We start from the raw sequence: 27,273 nt of genomic DNA, 5'->3' as shown, positions 1-27,273 counted from the left end.
ATGTTTAGGTATCAGCCTTCTCAGAACCAATCAGTGGGAGTGCCGGGGCCTGCTAAGGAGTCTGGGAAAGGGTACTTAAGAGGTGTGGGTCACGTGTTCAGGGAGAGGAGTTTGTGGGACCCGTGTGGTCTGTTCTGGTTCCAGGACCGGGGTAGCCCTGTGAGGGTTCCCGGTCACGGGGTGTTCGACATCCCGAAACATGTTCCTGTTGGAGGCCCCTGGTAGACCCGTCTGGTCTGGGGTAGGGATCCGTCTGTTCCCGAGTCTCGGACCCGGCTGGTCCAAGGTGCAGTAACTGAGGGAGGATTCAAGGTGTCCAGGTGTGCTCTCGGTTTGGAGAGGCACCACAGCTCGTGGAAGTGATCGGGGGAGGACTCTTCAGAGGAGGGCCGGCAAGTGGCATCCTGGGAAGTGCCTGGTTACTGAGTTGGGAAGGACATTGACGAATTCACGCTTTTCCAGTACCATTGAGGAGACGGGAAACGTTCCAGGTACTGAGGAAAAGGTTCCTGTTCACCTTTAGTTACAACTTGTACACGTTCATAGGATTGCTTCAAGTTTTGAGTCAACGTGCTGACTGCCATGATCTCTGGCTAGAGATCTGTTCAGCCTTGAAGTACCCAAGGGTGGAATTAGAGACTTTGATAGACCTGCAGTTCAAGGTGCCTGAGTTCTTCCCCCGTGCCCTCTGTTCGCACAAGAGACTGTGTTATTGGATATACCTACTGCAAAATAAAACCTTTGTTAAAGGACTTTATCCGTGTCAGTGTTCAAGTCATTGGTATCTACCCTGGGAACCCCTAGACGTGGAAGAGCAGGCCAAGAGAAGGTAACTGGTAAGCCCAATAAGTAACAAAGGTCCTGGAACATACAACTGGATTTGGATCAGATTACTTCCCCACAAGTTATTATGTCAAAATGTTTTGGTGTTTATTATGGTACTTAAGTTACCATATTTGTTCAACACTTTTTCCACTTTTCTATTTTTGAACCTCTCTTTTTTTGATTTTTTTCGTTCTAATCTTGGAAAAAAAGTGAATACAAAATATATTCAACCTAAAAAAAATTCTATGAGGCTTGTCTTGCCTAACTTCTTCCCTCCTTGGCCCCGCATCCCTTTAATAGGGTCTGTGCTCCTGAGGGGGAAGGGAGGGTTTGGCAATCATCTGACCATTGTGATTGGCTGTCACATTGGTCACATGACCAGGAGCTGGTCCCATTGGCTACCAATCATCACAATGGACCAAAAGTTGTCTTTGGCACAGGAAACGCGCCTGTTGACACATATGTGCGGCGTGACGGCGTTGGAGCACACCCCTCTGTCACTTCACATGTGTAAAATAGGTGGCAACAGGATAAATTAAGTAAACAAAAAAAAAAATTCTATGAGGTTCCGCCCTACCTAAATAAAGTAAAAAAAAAATGTAAATAATAATTTTCTAGGAGCCTGTGCCCCCTTTTAATACAGATTGAAGACATTGCAGACTCTACTACGCCTACACTGGTGTGAATGTGCCCTCACTGAGCGGGGGGCAGCAGTGTCCTTCATCTCTTTGAAGATGACCTACCACCCGTTTATAAGAACAATCAGCTTGAATCAACATTGGAACACCCGGCCTGTACCGAGGAGACAAGGGGCCCCACCCCACAATTAAGGGGCCAAATTACCCCGACACAAAATCAGCAACATGGACAGAGGGTGATGAGGCATCATGAATGTCTCACGAAGAAATCAATCCGACTTGACATACCATCCTGGCACATACACCCTGACAGACACAGCCTCCCCCCGGCACATACACCCTGACTGACACCACTCCCCCCAGCGCATACACCCTGACGATACCACTCCCCCCCAGTGCATACACCCTGACCGACACCGCTTCCCCGACACATACACCCTGACTGACACCGCTTCCCCCGGCACATACACCATGACTGACACCGCTTCCTCCAGCACATACACCCTGACCGACACCGCTTCCCCCGACACATACACCCTGACCGACACCACTTCCCCCAGCACATACACCCTGACTGACACCGCTTCCCCTGACACATACACCCTGACCGACACCGCTTCCCCTGGCACATACACCCTGACTGACACCGCTTCCCCCGGCACATACACCCTGACCGACACCACTTCCCCCAGCACATACACCCTGACTGACACCGCTTCCCCCGGCACATACACCCTGACCGACACCACTTCCCCCAGCACATACACCCTGACTGACACCGCTTCCCCCGACACATACACCCTGACCGACACCACTTCCCCCAGCACATACACCCTGACCGACACCGCTTCCCCCGACACATACACCCTGACCGACACCACTTCCCCCAGCACATACACCCTGACCGACACCGCTTCCCCCGACACATACACCCTGACCGACACCACTTCCCCCAGCACATACACCCTGACCGACACCGCTTCCTCCAGCACATACACCCTGACCGACACCGCTTCCCCCGACACATACACCCTGACCGACACCACTTCCCCCAGCACATACACCCTGACTGACACTGCTTCCCCCGACACATACACCCTGACCGACACCGCTTCCCCTGGCACATACACCCTGACTGACACCGCTTCCCCCGACACATACACCCTGACTGACACCGCTTCCCCCGGCACATACACCCTGACCGACACCGCTTCCCCCGGCACATACACCTTGACCGACACCGCTTCCCCCTGGCATACACACCCTGACATACACCGCTTCTCCCTGGCACATACACCCTGACAGACACCGCTTCCCCCTGGCATACACCCTGACAGACACTTCCCCTGGCACATACACCCTGACAGACACCGCTTCCCCCTGGCACATACACCCTGACAGACACCGCTTCCCCCTGGCACATACACCCTGACAGACACCGCTTCCCCCTGGCACATACACCCTGACAGACACCGCTTCCCCCTGGCACATACACCCTGACAGACACCGCTTCTCCCTGGCACATACACCCTGACAGACACCGCTTCCCCCTGGCATACACACCCTGACATACACCGCTTCCCCCGGCACATACACCCTGACCGACACCACTTCCCCCGAAACATACACCCTGACAGACACATACACCCTGACAGACACTTCCCCTGGCACATACACCCTGAGACACCGCTTCCCCCGGCACATACACCCTGACAGACACATACACCCTGACAGACACTTCCCCTGGCACATACACCCTGAGACACCGCTTCCCCCGGCACATACACCCTGACAGACACATACACCCTGACAGACACTTCCCCTGGCACATACACCCTGAGACACCGCTTCCCCCGGCACATACACCCTGACGGACACATACACCCTAACTGACACGCTCCACCCCTGCACATACACCCTGACTGACACCACTTTCCCCCAGCACATACAAGATGATTAATGTATGGTGATGATCAAGGTATGATGATCACTGTATGGTGATGATCAATGTATGGTGATGATCAGTGTGTATGATGATGACATTTAGTGTATGATGATCAGATGACAGGCTGTACACAGCACACTCCATCCCTCTGATCACCACACACACATATATCTGCACTGTGATGCATCTCTCCCATGGCAACAGAGCCCAGTCACGACCTAATTCTGATTGGCCGATAAAATTCCCTCACCCGCCTCCACACTCCCTCCCGCCCGCTTATTGGTCAACCCCCCTTCCGCTTTCTCCGACGATTGGCCTCGCATGATGTCACCGCTGGAGCAGATTGGCGGCCTCCCGCCTTCCTCTGGCAGCGGTGGGTAGAGAGGTCGCTTCTCGCTCTCGTGTGACGTCAGGCGGTCGCCATTTTGAAGCGGAGAAAGTGAAGCGCGCCCGTTGCTGGGGGGAAGCCGCCGTTCTCGGTCCCTGTCGCGGCATCATGTCGGAGAAATACGAAGGGGACGTGACCTTGGAAGAGAGCGGCGAGGAGAAGCAGGTAATGGGGGTTTGCCGGCCCGGGGGAGGCTGAGTGACAGCTGTGAGGTGCGGGGGGCCCCAGGTAGACGGCTCCGCGGGGGGGGGGGTCATAAGTGGGGACCCCGGTGCATTGTGGGAGGTGAGGATGAGTGGGCGGGGCTGGTACCCTCTGGGTGAAATGTTGGGGTCTCTTGGGTCAGTCACCAGTCTGAGGGGACATATGGAGGGCCCAGCACAGGGGCCCCTGGGTACCATCAGTCTCCATACTGTGTGTTATGTATGGAGGGTCACCCTACTGCTTCCTGGTGACCCCGATGCTGGGTGTACCTACATCGCTCACCTTGGGGTCCTCCGGGGGTTTCTTATATCGGAAGGGGCCAGGAATGTCTCTAGAGTTCCTCCATAATGACTGGAATGTATGACCGGATCTTAACCCCGAAGTGCCTCCTAAATGTCTACAATCTGTCCCCGGAGCTCCTCCATAATGACCAGAATCTGTCCCCGGAGCTCCTCCATAATGACCAGAATGTGTCCCCGGAGCTCCTCCATAATGACCAGAATGTGTCTTCGGAGCTCCTCCTTACTGGCCAAAGACATTCAGGTCCTCCTTAAAAACCAAGTGCTCCTCAATGGAAGTTGAAATGTTTCCCCAGAGCTCCTCCATAACAACCGGAATGGAAAGGCCCGTGTCTTCTCAGTTCCTCCTCAATCGCCATGTCCTCTCCGTTTTCCAGTCAGTGACCAAAACGTGTTCCCTCCGTTTCAGTTTTGACCAGAACATGTTGTACCCGGAGCTCCTCCTCGGGTGTTAGGACACGTCCCCCGAAGCTCCTCCTCGGGTGTTAGGGCACGTCCCCCGAAGCTCCTCCTCGGGTGTTAGGGCACGTCCCCCGAAGCTCCTCCTCGGATGTTAGGGCACGTCCCCCGAAGCTCCTCCTCGGGTGTTAGGGCACGTCCCCCGAAGCTCCTCCTCGGGTGTTAGGGCACGTCCCCCGAAGCTCCTCCTCGGATGTTAGGGCACGTCCCCCGAAGCTCCTCCTCGGGTGTTAGGGCACGTCCCCCGAAGCTCCTCCTCGGGGGTTAGGGCACGTCCCCCGAAGCTCCCCCTCGGGGGTTAGGAGCCACGTCCCCCGGAGCTCCCCCTCGGGGGTTAGGAGCCACGTCCCCCGGAGCTCCCCCTCGGGGGTTAGGAGCCACGTCCCCCGGAGCTCCCCCTCGGGGGTTAGGAGCCACGTCCCCCGGAGCTCCCCCTCGGGGGTTAGGAGCCACGTCCCCCGGAGCTCCCCCTCGGGGGTTAGGAGCCACGTCCCCCGGAGCTCCCCCTCGGGGGTTAGGAGCCACGTCCCCCGGAGCTCCCCCTCGGGGGTTAGGAGCCACGTCCCCCGGAGCTCCCCCTCGGGGGTTAGGAGCCACGTCCCCCGGAGCTCCCCCTCGGGGGTTAGGAGCCACGTCCCCCGGAGCTCCCCCTCGGGGGTTAGGAGCCACGTCCCCCGGAGCTCCCCCTCGGGGGTTAGGAGCCACGTCCCCCGGAGCTCCCCCTCGGGGGTTAGGAGCCACGTCCCCCGGAGCTCCCCCTCGGGGGTTAGGAGCCACGTCCCCCGGAGCTCCCCCTCGGGGGTTAGGAGCCACGTCCCCCGGAGCTCCCCCTCGGGGGTTAGGAGCCACGTCCCCCGGAGCTCCCCCTCGGGGGTTAGGAGCCACGTCCCCCGGAGCTCCCCCTCGGGGGTTAGGAGCCACGTCCCCGGAGCTCCCCCTCGGGGGTTAGGAGCCACGTCCCCGGAGCTCCCCTTCGGGGGTTAGGAGCCACGTCCCCGGAGCTCCCCCTCGGGGGTTAGGATACCGAAAGTGACTGTTTTTTAAAAATATTTTTATACAGGAGATGGTCAGAGACTGGGGACATGGTACGGGCGATGGTCAGAGACTGGGGACATGGTACGGGCGATGGTCAGAGACTGGGGACATGGTACGGGCGATGGTCAGAGACTGGGGACATGGTACGGGAGATGGTCAGAGACTGGGGACATGGTACGGGAGATGGTCAGAGACTGGGGACATGGTACGGGAGATGGTCAGAGACTGGGGACATGGTACGGGAGATGGTCAGAGACTGGGGACATGGTACGGGAGATGGTCAGAGACTGGGGACATGGTACAGGAGATGGTCAGAGACTGGGTTCACGATACGGGCGATGGTCAGAGACTGGGGTCACGATACGGGCGATGGTCAGAGACTGGGGTCACGGTAAGGGGGCGATGGTCAGAGACTGGGGTCACGGTAAGGGGGCGATGGTCAGAGACTGGGGTCATGGTAAGGGCGATGGTCAGAGACTGGGGTCATGGTACGGGCGATGGTCAGAGACTGGGGTCATGGTACGGGCGATGGTCAGAGACTGGGGTCATGGTACAGGAGATCAATGCAGCCTCACCAGTGTCCATCAAATGCAGCTTCACCAGTGCCTGTCAGATGCACCTACCAGTCAGTTGTAGCAGCCTGCCTGTGCCCTTCAGGCAGCCTCACCAGTGTCTGTGTCCATATGTAGCATCCACCAGTGCCCATGCCCATCAGATGTAGCAGCCTTGCCAGTTGCCAGTGCCCATTACGTCTACCGCCTCCTCTTCTCAATCCTGCCCTACACAGCCTCCACAGTGCCTGGTAATGCACGTCATGCTGTGTGTCAGAACTGGATCTGAATCTCTGTGCAGCCGATGTAACGATGTCCCGCCTCCTATGACACATGGGACAGTGATTCCTAGCATTGGATCAGAGTGCTGTCAATCACAAGAGGCCGTCTAGGAGGCGGGACATTGGCTGCATGGCGATTCAGATCCAGCTTTGACACATAGCGTGATATGCATTACCAGGCATTAGAGAAGGCTGTGTGTGACAGAAGTGAGAAGAGGAGGAGGAGGAGGAGGAGGGAGGGGGGACTCTGAGGGGCGCGTTAGGATGAAAACATGTGCGGCACCTGTCTGGGTGGCCCCGCCCCTTTTTTTAGGTGCAACATTTCTCTTTCGGCAAACTGTTTCAACCGCCAATGTTTCAGCGGTTGAAATTTCGATGCATCCCTAGTTAGCACACGGCTCCTCCGCGGGGCTCGGGACACGTCCTCGCCTACTTCTTAAAGTGACTGTAAAGTTGTTGGGTTTTTTTTTTTTTTTTTGTTTTTTTTTTCTCTAATAAAATAACAAACATTTTACAATGAGGCTCGGTTCACACAGGGGGCGATGCGAGGCGACGCGACTTGCCTCGCCGCGACCTCAGCGGCGACTTGCAAATTACTTCTGTATAGAAGTCAATGCAAGTCGCCCCGAGGTCGCCCAAAAGTAGTACAGGAACCTTTTTTCTGAGTCGGAGCGACTCGAGTCGCTCCTCTTATAACGGTTCCATTGTACAGAACGGGGGCGACTTGTCAGGTCGCGGCACGGCAAGTCGTGTCGCCTTGTGTCGCCCCCTGTGTGAACCGGCCCTTAGGAAAAATGTATTTGATCCCCTGCTGCTTTTGTACATTTGCCCACTGACAAAGAAATGATCGGTTTATAATTTTAATGGTAGGTTTATTTTAACAGTGAGAGACAAAATAACAAAAATATCCAAAAAAACGCATTTCAAAAAAGTTATAAATAGATTTGCATTTTAATGAGTGAAATAAATATTTGACCCCTTCACAACACAGTACTTGGTGGCAAAACCCTTGTTGGCAATCACAGAGGTCAGACGATTCTTGTAGTTGGCCACCAGGTTTGCCAACATCTCAGGAGGGATTTTGTCCCCACTCCTCTATGCAGATCCTCTCCACTTCATGAAGGTTTTGAGTCTGACATTTGGTAACTCGAACCTTCAGCTCCCTCCACATATTTTCGATGGGATTAAGATCTGGAGATTGGCTAGGCCACTCCAGGACCTTAATGTGCTTCTGCTTGAGCCACTCCTTTGTTGCCTTGGTCGTGTGTTTTGGGTCACTGTCATGCTGGAATACCCATCCATGACCCATTTTTCAATGTCTTGGCTGAGGGAGGTTCTCACCCAAGATTTGACAGTACATGGGCCCATCCATCGTCCCTTTTTGATGCAGTGAAGTTGTCCTGCCCACTTAGCAGAAAAACGCCCCCAAAGCATAATGTTTCCACCTCCTGTGTATGACGGTGGGGATGGTGTTCTTGGTCATAGGCAGCTTTCCTCCTCCTCATGGTGAGTGGAGTTAATGCCAAAGAGCTGGAGTTTGGCTCTCATCTGACCACAAACACTTTCGCCCAGTTCTCCTCTGAATCCTTCAAATGTTCATTAGCAAAATTCAGACGGGCTGTACATGTGCTTTCTTGAGCAGGGGGATCTTGCGGACACTGCAGGATTTCAGTCCTTTAGGGTGTAGTGTGTTACCAATCATTTTCCTGGTGACTATGGTCCCAGCTGCCTTGAGATCATTGACAAGATTCTCTCGTGTAGTTCTGGGCTGATGCCTCACCGTTCTCATGATCATTGAAGCTCCATGAGGTGAGATCTTGCATGGAGCCCCAGACCGAGGGAGATGGACCGTTATTTTGTGTTTCTTCCATTTGTGAATAATCGCACCAACTGTTGTCACCCAATCACCAAGCTGCTTGGCGATGGTCTTTAAGCCCATTCCAGCCTTGTGGAGGTCTACAATCTTGTCCCCCGACATCCTCGGACAGCTCTTTGGTCTTGGCCATGGTGGAGTGATTGGAATCTGATTGCTTCTGTGGACAGGTGTCTTTTATACGGGTAACAAGCTGAGATTAGGAGCACTCCCTTTAACCACTTGCTTACTGGGCACTTAAACCCCCCTCAGTCCCAGACCAATTTTCAGCTTTCAGCGCTGATGCACTTTGAATGACAATTGTGCGGGCATACAACACTGTACCCAAATGACATTTTTATCATTTTTTTCCCACAAATAGAGCTTTCTTTTGGTGGTATTTAGTTACAGCTCGGAGTTTTATTTTTTGCTAAACAAACAAAAAAAGATGCAAAAAAAAAAAAAAAAAAATCATGTTTAATAGTTTGTTATAAAATTTTGCAAACTGGTCATTTTTCTCCTTCATTGAAGTGCGCTGATGAGGCGGCACTGGTGGGCTGCATTGGTGGGCACTGATAGGCTGCACTGGTGGGCACTGATAGGCATAGTTAAGGCGGCACTAATAGGCACAGATAAGGCGGCACTGATGGGCAAAGATGGGCACAGATAAGGTGGCACAGATGGGTGGCACTGATGGGCACTGAGAGGTACCACTGATGGGCACTGATTGGTGGCTCTGATAGGTGGCACTGCTGGGCACTGATGGGCGGCACTGCTGGGCACTGGTAGATGACACTGATGGGCACGGATATGGCACTGGGGTGCAGCACCTTTGTTGAGGCAGATTGTGGGCACTGCTGGGTGGCACTGTGGGCACTGCTGGGGGGCACTGACTTTACTTTTTTTAATGTGGCACTGGCAGGGGGCAGGTGGGCACCTTCAGGGCTGGCCATGATCGGGACTGATGTCCCGATCACGGGCGCCGGTGATCGGCTTTTTTTTTTTCTCCTCGCGCTGTCAGCGCGAGGAGGAATAATAGCCGATTACCGGCTCCGTTATATCACATGATCAGCTGTCATTGGCTGACAGCTGATCACGTGATAAGGGGTCGGTATCGACCCCTTGCACGGATCGGTGATCAGGCGAGTCTCGTAGACACGCCGATCACAGGGGGGCGCGCAGGGCGCTCGTTCACGGGACGACGTCTATTGACGTCGTCCCGGAAAAGGAGATCCGCGCTGTAGCCGTCATTTGGCTATAGCGCGGATCTCAAGTGGTTAAGAGCGTGCTCCTAATCTCAGCTTGTTACCTGTATAGAAGACACCTGGAAAACAGAAATCTTGCTAATTGATGGGGGATCAAAGAAATATTTATTTCACTCATTAAAATGCAAATCAATTTATAATGTTTTTGAAATGCGTTTTTCTGGATATTTCTGTTGTTGTTCTGTCTCTCACTGTTATAATAAACCGACCATTAAAACTATAGACTGGTAATTTCTCTGTCCAGTGGGCAAACGTACAAAATCAGCAGGGGATCCAATACTTTTTTCACTCACTGTATACTTGCCTGCTCTGTGCAGTTGGCTTTGCACAGAGCAGCCCGGATCCCCCGGTTCTTGGGTCGCCCAGCGGCGCTCCTGGCTCATCCTTATCGGTGCACCCGTGGAGGGGGGTTTGGCACTTTCCATGTCGGCAGTCGTGCGGGTAAGCTTATGAGTTCTGCTGCTGCGTCCATTGACACTGACAGCAGGACTCGGTCCTGGCTCCTGTGTCACTGGATTTAATTGAGAGCAGCGGGAGCCAATGGTCTCAATCTATCCAGTGAGGACGGAGACAGCAGTTGAAGTCCGGGGTCCAGCGATGGATGATCATATCCAGCGACGGGGGATCTCTCAGTCCAGCGCTGTCCATACATCCTTCTTCTGTCTCCACTCCGGAGACACTGCAGAGAGCCCAGCGCTGACGTTTCTTATATTAGGAGGGCTGGACCCCGGAGATCCGTCGCTGGATAGCAAGAGTGGATTAGCACCGCTGGAATCTTTTTTTGATTTTTTTCATTTTTAATAAAGGAATTTTTCAAAAGTGTGTTTGTCTTATTTAACCATTTTGACACTTTCTTTGTGAAATGGTAGGGGTACTTTTGTACCTCCTTACCATTTCAAACGGGGGGGGGCCGGGATCTGGGGGTCCCCTTGTTAAAGGGGGCTTCCAGATTCTGATAAGCCCCCCGCCCGCAGACCCTCACAACCAACGGCCAGGGTTGTGAGGATGAGGCCCTTGTCCTTATCAACATGGGGACAAGGTGCTTTGAGGGGTCACAGACCCCCAAAGCATCCTCCCAATGTTGAGGGTATGTGGCCTGGTACGGTTCAGGAGGGAGGGGGGGCCGCTCTCTCGTCCCCCCCCTCTTTTCCTGCGGCCTGCCAGGTTGCGTGCTCGGATAAAGGGTCTGGTATGGATATTTAGGGGGACCCCCACGTCATTTTTTTTTTTTTAAATTTGACACGGGGTTCCCCTTAATATCCATGTCAGACCTGAAGGGCCTGGTAATTGAATTTGGGGGAACCCCCACGCTTTTTTTTTTTTTTTTTAAATCAATGAATGAATGAATTGTCGGCTAATACAGAGAACACTCCATTGAGTGTTCTCTGTATTACGGGGAGCCGACAATTTAGCCGCAAGTGATTTTAAAAGACTTTTTTTCCTGCACAAATGACACTTTGTGCAGGGACAGTTCTAAGCACGGGAAACATGCGCCCCTTCACAGGCATACTATAGACACCCCCCAGCTACGAAATTTAAAGGAATATTACACTTTTATTGTTTCACTTTAATCATTATTAAAATCACTGCTCCTGAAAAAACTGCTGTTTTTAAAACTTCTTTTTGCATTGATCCATGTCCCCTGGGGTAGGACCCGGGTCCCCAAACACTTTTTAGGACAGTAACCTGCATATTACCCTTTAAAATGAGCACTTTAGATTGTGAACGTTCGAGTCCCATAGACTTTAATAGGGTTCTAAAGTTCACACGAAGTTTAGGTCTGTTCGCAGGTTCTGGTGCGAACCGAACAGGGGGGTGTTCGGCTCATCCCTATTTATCTGCCATGAATGAGCAGCGTAGCTCACCCCATATACGGGTCTTTAAGGCTGGTCATGTCATAGGAGCCAAGAATTCATTAGGCCTGAAAAATATACATGATCTTTCACAATGACCCTTGTGAGTCCATTGCATATTCAGCTTGCTTGCCTCTTTAACCACTTAGAGACCAGCCGCCGCAGTTGTACTGTGGCAGGTTGCCTCTCCTGAGCAAACCGCCGTCATCGTACGCAGGTGCAGTTGCAGCTCGCGCATGCTGCAGAAGCGTGCCTGCAGGTCAGGCGGACTCTGCCGGTGATCTGCCTAGTACAAAGGTAGAATGAGGATCTGTCTTTGTAAATAAGGCGGATCCCCATTCTGACAGATGACGTGACAGATCTAATGTCCCCAGTGATCGGGAACAGTGATCTCTGTCATGTCCCAGGCAGCCCATCCACCCTACAGTTAGAGCACACCCAGGGAACCACACTTAACCCCTTCCCTGACAGTGTCTTTTTTTTTTTTTTTCTTAACATTGATCAGTGTATTTTTATAGCACTGATCGATGTAATAATGTCACTGGTCCCCAAAAAGTGTCATTTGGGGTCAGATTTGTCCGGCGCAATGTCGCAGTCCTGCAGATCGCCGCCGGTACCAGTAAAAACAATTTAAAATAAGTCCCTAAATCTATCTCCTAGTTTTGTAGCTGTGATAACTTTTGCGCAAACCAATTAATATACACTTATTACGATTTAACCAAAAATGTGTGTGTGTGTGTGTGTGTGTGTGTATATATATATATATAATCTCTATCTCGGCCTAAACTGGTGTATGTAATAAATATATATATATAATATATTATATTTTTTTTTCAAAATTGTTGCTCTTTGTTTATAGAACAAATGTAAAACTGCAGCGGTGATCAAATACCGGCAAAATAAATCTCTATTTGTGGGGGGGGGGACGTTGATTTTTGTTTGGGTACAACGTCGCACGACCGCACAATTGTCAGTTAAAGCAACGCAGTGTCGTATCGCCAAAAAATGGCCTGGTCCTTAAGGGGGCAAATCCTTCCGGTCTTTAAGTGGTTATAGACCCTTCAAGAGGAAGTTAATCCTGATGGGTTTACTTCCTCTTTGATTCCCTGCAAAGGTAAAGCATAATGGACTACTATGCATCGCATACTACCCCATTATGTGTCACTTACCTGACACAGGAGCCAGCGAAGTTACTGCTGTCCCCTGTAGTCCGGAGCCTCCATCTTCTCGTGGGTCTCGCTGTTCCGCCGCTTTCATTCGGCGAAGTCGCAATGACCTCACTCCCGCGCATGCGCACGGGAGCTGCCACTCGCGGCATATTGCCATAGACAGCGGCGCGCTCAGTGCACCTGCGTGCCACTGTCTACGGTGCATGCGCCGTAGACAGCGGTGCCTGTCTTTCGGCAAATATCTCCTAAACCGTGTAGGTTTAGGAGATATTTCTTGGACCTACAGGTAAGCCTTAATCTAGGCTTACCTGTAGGTCAAAGTGTGTTGTAAGGGTTTACAACCACTTTAAGTTCCTTTTGATTGGGCTAATGTTGTCCTTTTAAAATATTTCTTCCCCGTTACATCAGTTCCTAAAACTTGTAGCGAGGGATATTACATTTTGGCTGTCATGCTGATCTATTAATGTTTTTTGGGAGTTTTCCTGAACAGCAGTTGCAACAGCTGGGAGTGTTAACTTCATTGCAATGTGCTTGTTTAATGTTGTGTCTCAAAAAGGCTGAGCACACAAGGCAGAGGGCAACCTTCTATATATCGTCTTAATGCGGGATTCCCCCACTCGCCAACCACCCATAGACTCCAATTGGGACGGTACTGCAGCACTATAGATAATTCAAATCTATTGGAAGTTACTGTGCAGACAAAGTCGCCACTGAGAAGATGTATGAACATAGAATGTAAGCCCAGGATAAAGCCATCCAATTAGGGATGAATCATTGTTCTAACCCATTTGGTGTTAAGGAAACGTAGTGTTTCTAAACCCACAACAGTAAACTCAGTCTGTATAGGCAGTAAAGCATGCTTGTTATACTCACTCTGGAATCTAAGGGGGTTAATCCTCTGCATTGTGTAAAAAGTAGGGATGCACCGAATGGGTTTTTTGGTGCCGAAACCGATACCGAAAATGAAAAATACACTAGGCCGAAAACCGAAACCGATACCGATACCGAAAATGACTGTTTTAAAAAAATATTTTTATACAGGAGGTGGTCAGAGACTGGGGACATGGTACAGGAGGTGGTCAGAGACTGCATGCATGGTACAGGAGGTGGTCAGAGACTGGGGACATGGTACAGGAGGTGGTCAGAGACTGGGGACACGGTTCAGGAGGTGGTCAGAGACTGGGGACACGGTTCAGGAGGTGGTCAGAGACTGGGGACACGGTACAGGAGGTGGTCAGAGACTGGGGACACGGTACAGGAGGTGGTCAGAGACTGGGGACACGGTACAGGAGATGGTCAGAGACTGGGGACACGGTACAGGAGATGGTCAGAGACTGGGGACACGGTACAGGAGATGGTCAGAGAACGTGGTACAGGAGGCATCCCCCATTGCAGGCCAGTGTCCCCCATTGCAGCCAGTGTGCCTGTGCATCATTGCAGCCAGTGTGCCTGTGCCCCATTGCAGCCAGTGTGCCTGTGCCCCATTGCAGCCAGTGTGCCTGTGCCCCATTGCAGCCAGTGTGCCTGTGCCCCATTGCAGCCAGTGTGCCAGTGTCCCATTGCAGCCAGTGTGCCAGTGTCCCATTGCAGCCAGTGTGCCAGTGTCCCATTGCAGCCAGTGTGCCAGTGTCCCATTGCAGCCAGTGTGCCAGTGTCCCATTGCAGCCAGTGTGCCAGTGTCCCATTGCAGCCAGTGTGCCCCATTGCAGCCTGTCCCCCTTTGCAGCCAGTGTGTCCCCCTTTGCAGCCAGTGTGTCCCCCTTTGCAGCCAGACAGCCAAGTGTGTATTGCAGCCAAGTGTGTGTCCCATTGCAGCCAGACAGCCAAGTGTGTGTCCCATTGCAGCCAGACAGCCAAGTGTGTGTCCCATTGCAGCCAGCCTGTGCAGGGAAGAGAGCCGCCTCCGCCGCCTGTTTGATCACAGCGCCGGGAACATCACAGCTTTCATTTCAATAGCTGTGTGTTCCCGGCCGCGCGCCGTCACACACAGCCCCTCCCCCTTGTCCGGGCACTTTGATAGACAGATCATCCGTCCAATCCTGCGGATGATCTGTCTATCTAAGTGTCCGGACAAGGGGGAGGGGCTGTGTGTGACGGCGCGCGGCCGGAAACACACAGCTGTTGAAATGAAAGCTGTGATGTTCCCGGCGCTTTGATCAAACAGGCGGCGGAGGCGGCTCTCCTGCGCTATGCACCCCCCATGATGGGCGTCACCAGGGGAGGGGGCGGAGCCCCGCCCCCACCCAGGCCACGCCCCATTTTCGGCTCCATTATCGGCCGTTTTTCTCTTTCGGCAAAATGCCGAAAAGGGCATTTTCGGCCGATATGTTTCGGCGGCCGAAATTTCGGTGCATCACTAGTAAAAAGGCTGTTTGATCCTGTCTTCTTCGATCCTCCCCTTCTTCCACTGCCCCCAATCCATCTCCTGAGATGGAGCCTGTGGAGTCGCTCTGCACATGCTCAGTTATGTGTGTATTGCTAGAGAAGGCGTGTGTGTTTTTTTTTTTTTTTTTTTTTTTCCCTTGGGAGAGTGCATGTGATCAGCACAGGGCTAACTGGCACTGTCCAGTCAGGGGTCCTGCAGCCTCATTGGACAGTCAGAGGAGAATGAAAACTCCTCCTACAAGCTTTAACCAGACACTGATAGAAGTCACAAGACTGCTATATACTGCTGACGAGAAAAGTTATTTTTTATTAAATAATAGTATTTCCATATTCTGTGTACTATGGGAGACCAGATATAGTGAATGCAGGGTCCTGTGCTTAGTAGCACTTTAAAGTGATTTGTAAAGTCTCGTTTTAAAAAACAAAAAACAAACATGTTATATTTTCCTCCTCTGCAGTTGATTTTGCACTGAGCAGCCTGGATCCTCCTCTTCTCGGGTCCCTCTTCGTTGCTCCTGACCCCGCCCTCCTATTGAGTGACCCCCCACAATCGGAAGCTTCCTATGGGGGCACTGGAGCCAAGTCACAGCTCTGTATATCCATTCATACACGGAGCCCCACCCCCTCTCTACCCTAATTGGCTGAGTGACTTTGACAGCCGCGGGAGCCAGTGGTGCCGCTGCTGTTTCTCAGCCAATCAGAAGGAGAGTCCTGGATGGCTTAGGCATTCGTGGACATCGCTGGACAGAGAATGGGGCTCTGGTAGGTAATTGGGGGGTGCTGGGGAGGCTGCTACATAAAAAAAAAAAAAAAAATATAAAAAAAAAACACACACCTTTTTGTATCTTAATGCAAGCAATAAGATAAAAAATCTTCTGCCTTTAGAACTCATTTTAAGCTTGAACTATTGAGCTCTGTAAACCACAGACTGCTGTATAATAGGAGAGCAAAGAGACAAAAAAAAGTGATCTTTTGTGGCTTTTTAAGTTGTGATGATACAGAAAATGTATACAAAATTGCTATACGTAGCCTATAAGAAAAACCTTTTCAAAAAAGGTTCACCCGGGTCATTCTGTAATCTCAGGAAGCTTGCCTTTGCCACAAATATACTTTGACTTTTGCCTTTTTTTTTTTTTTTTTTTTTTTTTTTTTTAGTTAATTGGTAAATTATTCAGCGGTTTTGTTTGGTCCTTTTTGTGTCTCTTATATCACTATATTTTCCTTTTTTAGGATTCCCAGGAGAAGGAAGTGGTTACACCTGAAAAAGCAGAAGAGCAAAAACTGAAGTCCAAATATCCCAATCTAGGGCAGAAGCCAGGAGGATCGGACTTCCTCATGAAGAGGCTTCAGAAAGGGGTAGGTGGCCTGTCTAGAGAACAAAAAAAAATACTTTCCTGAGTTTTATATTGCTCTGTAGACCTAAAGTGTGAATTCACCTTTTCAGAACAAATGAAAAGGTGAATGAATACTGTACACTTCCCCCACCGTCCCCACTGTACTTGCCTTCATGGGTAATGAGCGGTCGGTGCCCACATAGCTTGTGCAATGGTTGGTCAGTGCTAGTTCCAGTAGTGTATTTAGGTGCTGCCCTAGGCCGAACTAAACTCGTGCACCCCCTAATTTTAAATATGACCCACCCCTTCCTGTCAAGGCCACACCCCTTGCTGTTTGAGACCCACCCTGAAATTTTCGAGTGGGGACACTCATTTTGAGAGCCTGGTGGGGGGCAATGAATTCCCTTAATTTGCATAGATTTCCTCTCACTTCCTGGTTGGCTATGGGGCAGGAAGTGAAGGGAAATCTCTGCAATGGGACAGGGATGGGGGGAGGCTGTACCGTGTTAGTTCACCTTTTTATGTTTTTTGTGATAATGTGAACTAACCACTTAAGGCCTGCATCCATCATGGGCTTCTAAGATATGTGATGGGTGGTAAGCTATTTTTGACATTTTTTTTTTCTGTTGCCAGTCTGCCAAACTCCCTTCTTTACTACTTGTACTGAGATTGGCATCCTGCTGTATACAGCCACAAAGCCATAGACAGGAAGGCCAGGCTGTTGGGCTCCTTTTTGTTTTATGGCCACGTCTTTCATCACTCAGTGTTCATCTCTTAATGCACATCAGTCTCCAAGGACTGGAGGGGCAAAGGGCTGGCACAGAATGCTTCTGAATGTTTTTTAATATGGCAGGATATTAATCATGATGAGGCTGAGCATATCAGACTGGATCTGCTGTAGTCTGGGATGGGAGTGCACTCAGTCTTCATTATTATATATTTGCATTTTTATGAAGTGCCTCTAACTCCCGTAACAAGTTCATTTAGACTCAAAATGATCTGCCAATTAACATTAAGCGGTATTAAAACTAAAAATGTAAAATATTGCAGATTACCAATCATTAGATGTGGTGACTGCATTGGTTTTCTTTTATTATTTTTTTTTCACCTGCTGATCTGGCCAGTAACACACCTCCTGTATTTGAGTGCCCCCACTCTGGATGGAGGAGCACAGGGGGCAACTATTAGACAGCAGGGGAGTGTTAAAGCGGAGCGCCACCCTAAAGTGGAACTTCCGCCTATTGTAACCCTCCATTGCCAGAATTGGCACCTATCAGGGAGGAGGGGGGTGCAGATATCTGTATAATACATTTGCACTCACTTCCGGGCATAGATAGCTGCAGAATCTGCAGGTATTTACGCCACTTCCTGTCCCTTCTCCGCTGTCTGCTGGGAAGCACACGGGTCCCAGAGACAGCAGGAACCATCCGTATAGCGCAGCAAGACTCGCGCATGCGCTGTAGGAAACGGGGAAGCGAAGCCAGAAGACTTCACTTCCTGATTCCCATAGCGAAGATGGCGGTGGCAGAACCCGAGAGCCGAGCGACAGATCGGCTTCGCGTTTGCCGACATCGCGGGAGAGCTGGGCGGGTAAGTGTCCATATTTTAAAAGTCGGCAGCTGCAGTATTTGAAGCTGCTGACTTTAAAAAAAAAAAAAAAAAAGGCCATAACTCCCGCTTTAAGCTTGGTACACACCACTTGTTCATTAATTCAACCCGGAAAAAAAAAATAACTGACAGCTCCTCCTGCTGTTCTTCTTTTTTTTTTTTTTTGTTCTGATGGGGCTGTCCTCCCTCCAGAACAGATTTTAGGCCATTGGCTGAGAGCGCTGATCAGGAGCCGGTTGGCTGCTGGTTTTCCAGCATGCTCGTTCGACAGAAGCCGGCCTTTTGGTAAAAAAACAAAAACAAAAAACGACTGTAGCAATTGCTTATAAGGTATTAGCTGGAGTTTTGGCTTCAATTTGTTCGTCTAAATCTGCTGGTACATTTAAAGCCCCGTACACATGTCAGGCGTTTTTTATTGAAACGGCCAATGTCTGGCTTTAAATGTCCCCCCTATACATTGTAAAGCGCTGCGTAAACTGTTGGCGCTATACAAGTCTTGTATAATAATAATGTACTAGCAGATTTAGATAAACAAATTGAATTCAAACTCCAGCCTTATAAGCAATTATTACAGCGGTTTTTTTTTGGGGGGGGGGGGGGGGGTAAAGGTTTTACAAAAATAATTGTAGTATTGATCATTGTAAGCACCGCTGTCGGTGGTAAATGGTTTGTCTCAACCTTGTAACTGCTACATCTGCAGAACAGCTTGTTCTTTTGAAAAACAGATTTATTGCCCAGATCACCAGGTGAAACTAAAGAAAAACCTAAAAAAAAAAGAAAAGCGAATGCAGCCATCACATCTAAGAATTGGTAAACTGCAATATGTTTTCTTTTTGGTTTTATACCACTTTAACACATTTATAACCATTTTAGTACAGAGCATTTCAACAACTTTAAGCTTACAAATATGAACTCGCATAATTATCCCGTGAACAATTTTCTCGTTATTACGGCCTCTTTTTACATGTTCCTCAGTTATAAACCCACGTAAATCCGGTTAGCCATAGCTCTCAGCTATTCTATTCTGGATTAGCAGGTCTTAGTTAAAGAGGAACTTAGCCTTGATATATATTTTTTTTTTTTTTTTTTTTTTGTCAGCAACTACAAATGCTGTAGCTGCTGACTCTCTTAAAAATTGAGCGACTAGCCAGCACTGCCATCTTGGATATGGGAGGCTGGCTGTGGCTTCCTGGGGAACCGCATCTGGCTTCCTACTGTGCATCCTGTAGCCTCCTGGGACATATCACGTGTACCAGGAGGCTGTGGGCCAAGGGGCATCCTCCTTGCCTAGACAACAGTTTTGGAAGTGAGAGCAGGTCCTGACTGATGTTTGCTTCCCCCCCCCCCCCCAAAAAAAAGTACTGTATCTTAGAGTGGGGAATAATGCTGCTCAAAGCAATATTAAAGAGGAAGTAAAGCCTCTTAAGAGGGGGGGGGGAAAGACACCCTGCAAGGCAAAGGCATAATGAGCTAGTATGCATAGCATACTAGCTCATTATGAATTACTTACCTGAGTGTACTGTATTATCTTCAATAAAATGTTTAAAAGGAATTACTTACCTGAGATCGAAGCCCCCGCAGCGGTCCTCGGTCACCACCTCCGTCGCCGCCATGATACCCGGAGTGACTTCCGGGTATCGCGGCTTCGGCGCTGTGACTGGCCGGAGCCACGATGACATCACATGCGCGCTGGTGCCCCCACTAACAGCATGTTCGCCATTAGAAACGGCACGCTCAGTGCACCTGATATCTATGGCGCATGCTCCGTAGACACCGGTGCCACTATTATTGCAAGTATCCCCTAACCTTTTAGGTTTGGGAGATTTCTTAATTAGCCTTAATCTAGGCTTACCTGTAGGTTAAAGTGGTTGTAAGGGGTTTACCACTTTAACTGACAAGCTACCCCTAACTAAAGCTGACTGATTCAAATTTGGCCAGTTTAGCAGGGACTGGCCAAATCCCTGTTTTGTGCCTGTGTGACCATCCCTGCTCATCAGAAGTTGATTAACTTCTGTGAAAAGGACACGCTGGAAAGATTTCCTCCTCCAGCAGCTGCAGCCACAGATCGGTGTATTCTGACAGCGCCGTGATCCCTTGTCAGAATGTAGTGTCCTGGCGGAGTGGTTCCCCCATCCACCTCTTTTGTGTGGATGGAAAAATCTGTTGGCTATTTTCCATTAAGCCCGCTGATTAAAAGAAGGAAAAGAACCGCATTCAATCAGCTTAAGCTTGGGTTCACACTAGTGCGATCTCAGAGATTGCATGTGATTCTCACCCGCACCGCAGGTGCCGATCACATACGATCTCTCAGCAATCCGAGTTCAGCCATACAGTTATCTAGTTGAACTCCCATTGGATTTGCGCAGAAAATAGTGCAGGGACCTGTTTCTCCCCGCACTAAGAATCTGTTCGCATGATTGTTCCCACCTATGGGACTCCTGTTCAGTTCGCACTGCGATCTGTGAACTAAACTGGGGGGTGTCATTATTTTGTTAATGACACCCGCAGCGGTTTGCAGAAGCTGTAATCGAGCTGGTTCCCGCATCGCATAAATGTGAATCTAGGATAAAGATCAATTCGCTCTCCTCTGTGTTGCTTCATATTGTTTAACATTCCTTCTCCTACTTTTTGCATATTTATGTTGACCTTTGTTGCGAGGTCAGTGCCACCCCTGTGTGACGTCTCGGGCTTAGCCACATCCCTGGGCCCAGTACCACCAGGACATTTTAGTTTTATTGTTAATTTGTTTTGTTAATTTAATTTGTTCAGGAGGCATCATGTGAGTGATTTTTGAACTTGTTTCGGCAATACAGAGAGTCAGGCACGCTTTACCTATGGTCTGATTTGCTGCTGGGCAGACATCTTGAATCGCTTGGTATTGCAAGTTATGTAGATCAGGTGACTTGCCTATTGGGCACTTTCACCCCCTACCCACCCAGGTCAATTTTCAGCACTGTCACAGTTTGAATGACCATTGCTCGGTCATGCAGCACTATGTCTGCAATTACTAGGGAGCTGACGCATCAGGAAGAGTCCTTGGCACAGCCCCCTCCCTCGCCATAGCCCTTTCTTCTTCTGGAAGTGTCTAATTTTTCTGTGCTGGCCCAGCTCCACCACCCCCCTCACCCGCCTACCTAACCTTTTTTTTTTTTTTTTTTTTTTATGTGGTTATCAGGGGAAGATTGAAGGGAAATACTGGAGAGAGGGACTTGGGTCACAATCATGAGTCTGCTGGAGCTGCTGACATCTCATCCAAGATGATGGGATCCTAAAAGGGCATAAAAATTTCGGAGCCTAAAAGGGCATAAAAATCCTTATGCACATATAATCAGTAGGAATGGTCTAGCAATGGTATGGGGGTTTTGTATTTATTTAAATTTTTTTGATCAAGTCGGAGCTATTAACTGACTTACTCAGACATCTAGACGTTATTTGGTAAGCACAAAAATCAGACAGACATTGCATCCAAAATGGCGGCACCATGCAAAACTAATTTCAACCCCTTCACCATGATCACCATGGGGGGGGGGGGGGGGGTGTGTTTTAAATTTCAATTCCTTGACCATAGATGCAAAAGGGGATGGTGGCTCAAAATGTCACCAGTGCAAGGCAAGGAGGCATGGGGGTTAACTTTCACTGCCAATGATGACCAAGTGGATGACCGTGAAAGTAAGTTAAACTTCTCCCCCAATCCCAGCCTCTTCTCCTACCCCATTGATCACGTACCTGATCACAAGCTCCTGCATGCTCTCTTGCCCCCCCCCCCCCCCCCTGGGCCTGTGGTAGTGGGAATTTTGTATGTGTACAGCGGGGCTTTACTTGTACTGTTCCTTTCAGTGATGGGTTCTGGAACACCGTGTGTGTTTCAGTGCCCCTTGCACCCCTTTGCCACTTAACTGGTGCCCAACAGCTGGCAGGCTGCACGCAAGTGCCATGTATTGGGCACTGGGGCTGTAGGTTGTGGTAAACATGTATGCTACAAAATTGGCAGCACCAGATGGGAAGATGTATCTGTTAAAAATGCATCTCTTTTAGTGTGCAGAGACCCCATGGATATAAATGGTGTTCCATGCATGCAATGTCTTTATCTGTGCTGGTCTCATCATGCACTAGTTAAAAATTAATTAAAAGTAAAACATGCGGCCTTGTGATAAGCTGCTTTGATAAACCCCATAGTAAATATAGAAGCCGCTGAATTGTCACACAGTGGTGAAGTCTGCAGGCGAGTCTCTTATTATCTTCCAGAACAGACATTGTTCTATCCAGCATTTAATTGCTGCGTTTCCTCCATTGTCCTCATTTTTAAAGAGGATTTCCAGGAGACTGTAAAAGCTTGTTTTCCCCATACTGAGATAAAAATGTCTTTCTTTTTATGATTCAATATCGTTTGGTCTCAATCCTTCTGTATGTTGAACCCCTACTGACGTGTCTGTACCAGCTGAAGTTTAAAATCCGGCTGACTGGGATGGTTGTAACTGGCTGATGAAATGATGAGGGTGACATGCACAAATACTGTCTGCTGTCCTTATCATTCTGTTCCAGGCAGGGGGAAGGGAAGTGACTGTCAGTAGTTTAGCAGGAAGAGACATCAGGCGTGTTTTCAGGAGCTCAGATGAGTTGAGTTCATAAACATATCCATGGAATGGAAAAGCTGTTTTTGTATTAGAGTTCATTACATGGAGCTAGGGTTGCACCGATATCCGTATCTGTGCCGATGATAAGCATTTGCATGAGTATCGGCACTCGTGCAAATGCTCCAATACCTGAAACCAATACTTTCAGGCTTGGTTCTTTTAGTGGTTCTTTCACGGACAGCTGAAATGTAAAAAACAAAAAAGAACCCTGGAAATTGTCAGTTGTTAAGCGTGGCAGCCGCATCCTTAACAACCGATGACTTATGCAGCTGTCAGTGGGGTTCCCCTGTTGACAGCTGAAGTGTTAAGGAAATCCTGGCAATTGGAGCTGTCAAAAAAATAAAACATTGCTTAGCTGCTAAAACAGATAAAAAGAAACCTTGTTTCTTTTTGTATCTTTCTATTTATTTGACCACAAATCAAAGGGATGAACTTCAATCTGCAGATGAAGTCAGTTTAAAGTGGGAGTCAGCAACCTGTAGCTCGCAATCTAGCAGTAGATCACGGCCAGGTGACTGGCAGATCTCGGTCTGGGATTGTTGACCCGCCATTCCAAAGCATTGTACAGTGCAATGCAGAGGGACTACTTGTAAAGTTGAAGCTGTGGCAGGGAGCAGAATCCACGTAAGCAGATGCCTCCTCTGTAGTGCTGGCTTCTGTCCAATGCATAGATACCAACTACACTCCATCTTTTATCTTTGCTAGTGGTCTCCAGAGTGGTGCCAGCAGCAGGGAAGAAGAGATCTTCAGGTCCATGTGAAGCAATACACTGGGCATAATAATAGTATAGGGCTGCTTTCACACTCGTGCAGTGTAGTTTCCCCACACTGTGGATGCAGTTTACCTGCAGCTTTCCTGTGGGCTCTGCACTTGGCCATAGACTTCTTCTATTATATCCTGCTGTTTTACCAACCCCAAACTATATGTGAACGAATCCTAAGAATGCCGATATCAAATGCAACCAAGGGCTTATTCACAAGGGCAGCAAGCACTGCCGCTCCTCTGAAAATTGATCCAAATGTGTGTGGACATGTAGTGAGGAGGAGATGTTTCTTCCTCACTACCTGATTTAAACCCATGATTGCCGTGCAATGCATGTGATTGCGGCACGGTAGTCTGGCCACCCATGACCACCAGGTAGGCCCACTAGAGCCTACCAGGGATGGCAATCATTGCCCATTAGGGATGGCACTCTGCCCATCAATGATTACCTGCCAGCGCCTCTGGTCGGTGCTGCTTTTTGCCAGTGGCCGTCGGTGCTGCTTTTTGCCAGTGGCCGTCGGTGCTGCTTTTTGCCAGTGGCCGTCGGTGCTGCTTTTTGCCAGTGGCCGTCGGTGCTGCTTTTTGCCAGTGGCCGTCGGTGCTGCTTTTTGCCAGTGGCCGTCGGTGCTGCTTTTTGCCAGTGGCCGTCAGTGAAGGAGTAAACTTGCTTATTTACAAAGGGTTGTTTTTTTATTTTTTTTTTTTTATTTTTTTTTTTTTTTTTTTGTAACCGAAATGAAGAAAAACTTTTATTTTAAAAAATGTTCTTTTTTTTATTTGTAGTGCAAAAAATAAAAAACCCTGACGGTGATCAAATACCACTAAAAGAAAAAGCTCTATTTGTGGGTAAAAAAAATATATTACGTTTTGGGTACAGGGTCCCATGACAAGGCAATGAAATATTTTATACACACAGGTAGATGTGAACTCTGTACCATAGCAGCCACTTGTAATGGAAGGTGTTGTATTTTCCATAAAGGTAACTCCACTTTCATGGGAAAATAAATTGACAAATAAAACAACAATATACAGTTGCAACACAAGTCATATTTTAATTAAATTTTGTTAAATTACCTTTCCTTTTTCAATCTGCAGTGCTGTCATTTTCAGTAGAATGCAATATGGCTACCTGGAGGTTTTCTGTACGGAGAACACCTCCGGAAATGTCATTTCCTGCTTGTGTGATTGGCTCACTGATTTCCCCCGAAGTCTGCACTAAAATTTTATGAGCTTTTCCTAAAGGGAAATCCCATCTAAAGGCATGCAGACCATGCTGCTTTCCTCCATTAGAACCCTGCAAGTTCTGCAGCTGATTGATAATTATCAAACGCCCCTATACAGATTCAAACGCACATGGACACTAACAAACAACAATAAGAAAAGGTAGGAACAATGTTTGGTAAAATCCCTCCAATGTATATCAATCACCCAGAAGGGAATGTTTTTTTTTTTTTTTTTTTTGCACTTCAAAGAGATTCTAAAGTCTTGTGTATGTATCGTTAAAAATAACAAAGATGTTATACTTGCCTGTTCTGTGCAGTGGTTTTTGCATAGGGCAGCCCGATCCTCCTCTACTCTGATCCCTGGCTGAAGCTTCTGGCCCCTCCCCCCTGTTGGGGGGGGGGGGGGGGGCCACAGCAAGCAGCTTGTTATGGGGGCACCCGAGCTGCAGCCCCCTTTCTCTCCTCATTGGCTGGCTGGCTGACTGACTTTGACAGCATTGGGAGCCAATGTCGCTGCACTGCTGTCTTAGCCAATGAGGAGGGGAGTCCAAGACACTCCAAGATGGTAAGCTCCTTGAGGGCAGGGACTGATGTGACTGTACAAAATATATGTAAAGCGCTGCATAAATTGACAGCGCTATAAAAATACCTGTAATAAAAATGAAGGAAAAGCAGCAGATCGCATCTTGAGATTAATGGAATAAATATGCCAACAGATATTTACACTACATTTATTTTTTTCAGAGCCCTAGGACTTTCCGTAGACCACACTAGATGACCCCTGTATTTTTAGCTTGCTCTTTCTGTGGTCTGTCTAGTGCTTAGATGAATATATGGTGAAGCGATCTTTGAATAGAATGATGCTTTTTTTTTTCCCTTTTTTTTAAAATTTTTTTTAATTAAAGGCCGCTCTTGACATCTTCTTCTGTTTCTTTTTGCAGCAAAAGTACTTTGATTCTGGAGACTACAACATGGCAAAGGCCAAGATGAAGAACAAGCAGCTGCCATGCGCCGGGCAAGATAAAAACCTAGTCACTGGTGATCATATCCCAACGCCGCAGGACCTTCCGCAGAGGAAGTCGTCACTCGTTACCAGCAAGCTAGCCGGGTAGCCTGGCCCCCTTCCCAGATCGGACATGTCCACGGTTCACTGTACCATAGAGCTGGGATGGCTGGACTCTCACATTAACACGTCACCTTTGTCAGTGCTGGAAAGGCCGGTGCCCCATTGTCCTGCAATGCTTCACTGGCCGTTCCTCCCTGAGTATAAGCTTCTGATCGCTTTCCAAGCAAGCCAGCAAGACCGCTGCCTGATTAGAGACTCGCAGTGGGTGATGGACAAAGTGTGATGAGTTCTTGGTGCAGATGTATTGGTTAAGACAATTAACTGACTGTTGTTATATAGTGTAAAATATATCTATGGGTTTTGCATTCCTTTGTATGTGTGACACAGGCATGCTAGAGACTTGTCACAGTGGCGATATTGCCACCCTTTGGAAAATTGACCATGTGAGTGAATGGAGTCGATTGTCTTCTGCGGACGAGGCCTGTGACCCACCCCCCCCCCCCCCTCATCAGGGCCTCGGCTGGATTAGAAAGACCATAAAAATTGTCAGACCTTTCAGTGGTGTAAGATAATAGAGAGCTACCCTGTAATTGTGAGCTACTATGGAAGCCAGCGGATGTCATGAAATCCTTTAAGTAGGCTTTGTCTGTCTTTTTGTGCAAATGGTACATTGTGATGAGCCTGTATCTTTGCCCTGGTTTAACACCACATGGAGCTACGAAGTAAAAACTGACACTCACAATTTTAAATTGTACTCTGTGTGGTGGTTCTGTGCTTTAATTAAACAGTTACCCTTATAAGTGATGTGTTCTTTTCACAGGTGGTATATGGAACTTGAAGAGAACCTGTTACTTATGTTTGGCAGAGGCAGGCCCTTTTGGTCATTAGGGCTCATTCCAGTGGGATGTGAATCACATACTATTGAAGTTCACACGTCACCATGAATGATTCTTCATGCGTCGCATGTGCAGAATGACCGGCCTTCAGTCATTCATGAATGATTGCCGCAAGCGGTGCTGTGGCATGAATCGCTCATTCAGGGCCAACATTTTATAGTGTGTAATCATCAACCGTTGTTCACACATTATTGATATTTACAAGTTGGCTGTAACCAGTGACGGTGGCCGCCGAACCCTTTTTAAAAAAAAAAAATGTTATGCTAATACACAGCACCGCTGTCTGAATGGGCCCATAGACTTTTTTTTTTTTTTTTATAGAGCTGCATACAGATACACACAAAACTATACGCTTTATGCATTCGTGAAGGAACCCTAAGCCCCTGTACACACGGTCGGAGATTTCGACAACCAAATCCGTCGGATTTTGTCCGTCGGGTCTTGTCCGAAACTGTTGCATACACACGGTCGGACGAGGTTGTCGGAAAATCCGATCTTTCAGAAAGTGACGTAATTTTGTTACGATGGGACTACATTCATGCTAGTAGCCAATAGCTTTGATGTAGGAATTTGATCTGAGCATGCGTGGCACTTGGTCCGA

The 27,273-nt window shown here is 48.9% G+C and overlaps 1 protein-coding gene across 1 annotated transcript; it reads left to right on the top strand.

Annotated features, from left to right (window-relative positions):
* Positions 1 to 3,787: 3,787 nt before the first annotated feature.
* Positions 3,788 to 26,530, top strand: ENSA (endosulfine alpha). Its single transcript, XM_077464226.1, has 3 exons — positions 3,788 to 3,961; positions 16,380 to 16,505; positions 25,652 to 26,530. The coding sequence occupies exons 1-3, from the start codon at positions 3,905 to 3,907 to the stop codon at positions 25,820 to 25,822; spliced, it is 354 nt and encodes a 117-aa protein (XP_077320352.1). The 5' UTR covers positions 3,788 to 3,904; the 3' UTR covers positions 25,823 to 26,530.
* The last annotated feature ends 743 nt before the right edge of the window (positions 26,531 to 27,273 follow it).

The sequence above is a fragment of the Lithobates pipiens genome, unplaced genomic scaffold (assembly GCF_037356315.1).
Source record: "Lithobates pipiens isolate NorthernLeopardFrog02 unplaced genomic scaffold, aLitPip1_a1.2 Scaffold_30, whole genome shotgun sequence".
In the NCBI taxonomy this organism is placed as follows: Eukaryota; Metazoa; Chordata; class Amphibia; order Anura; family Ranidae; genus Lithobates; species Lithobates pipiens.
The sequence above is the reverse complement of the archived record's forward strand: the minus strand, read 5'-3'. Positions and strand labels throughout refer to the sequence as shown.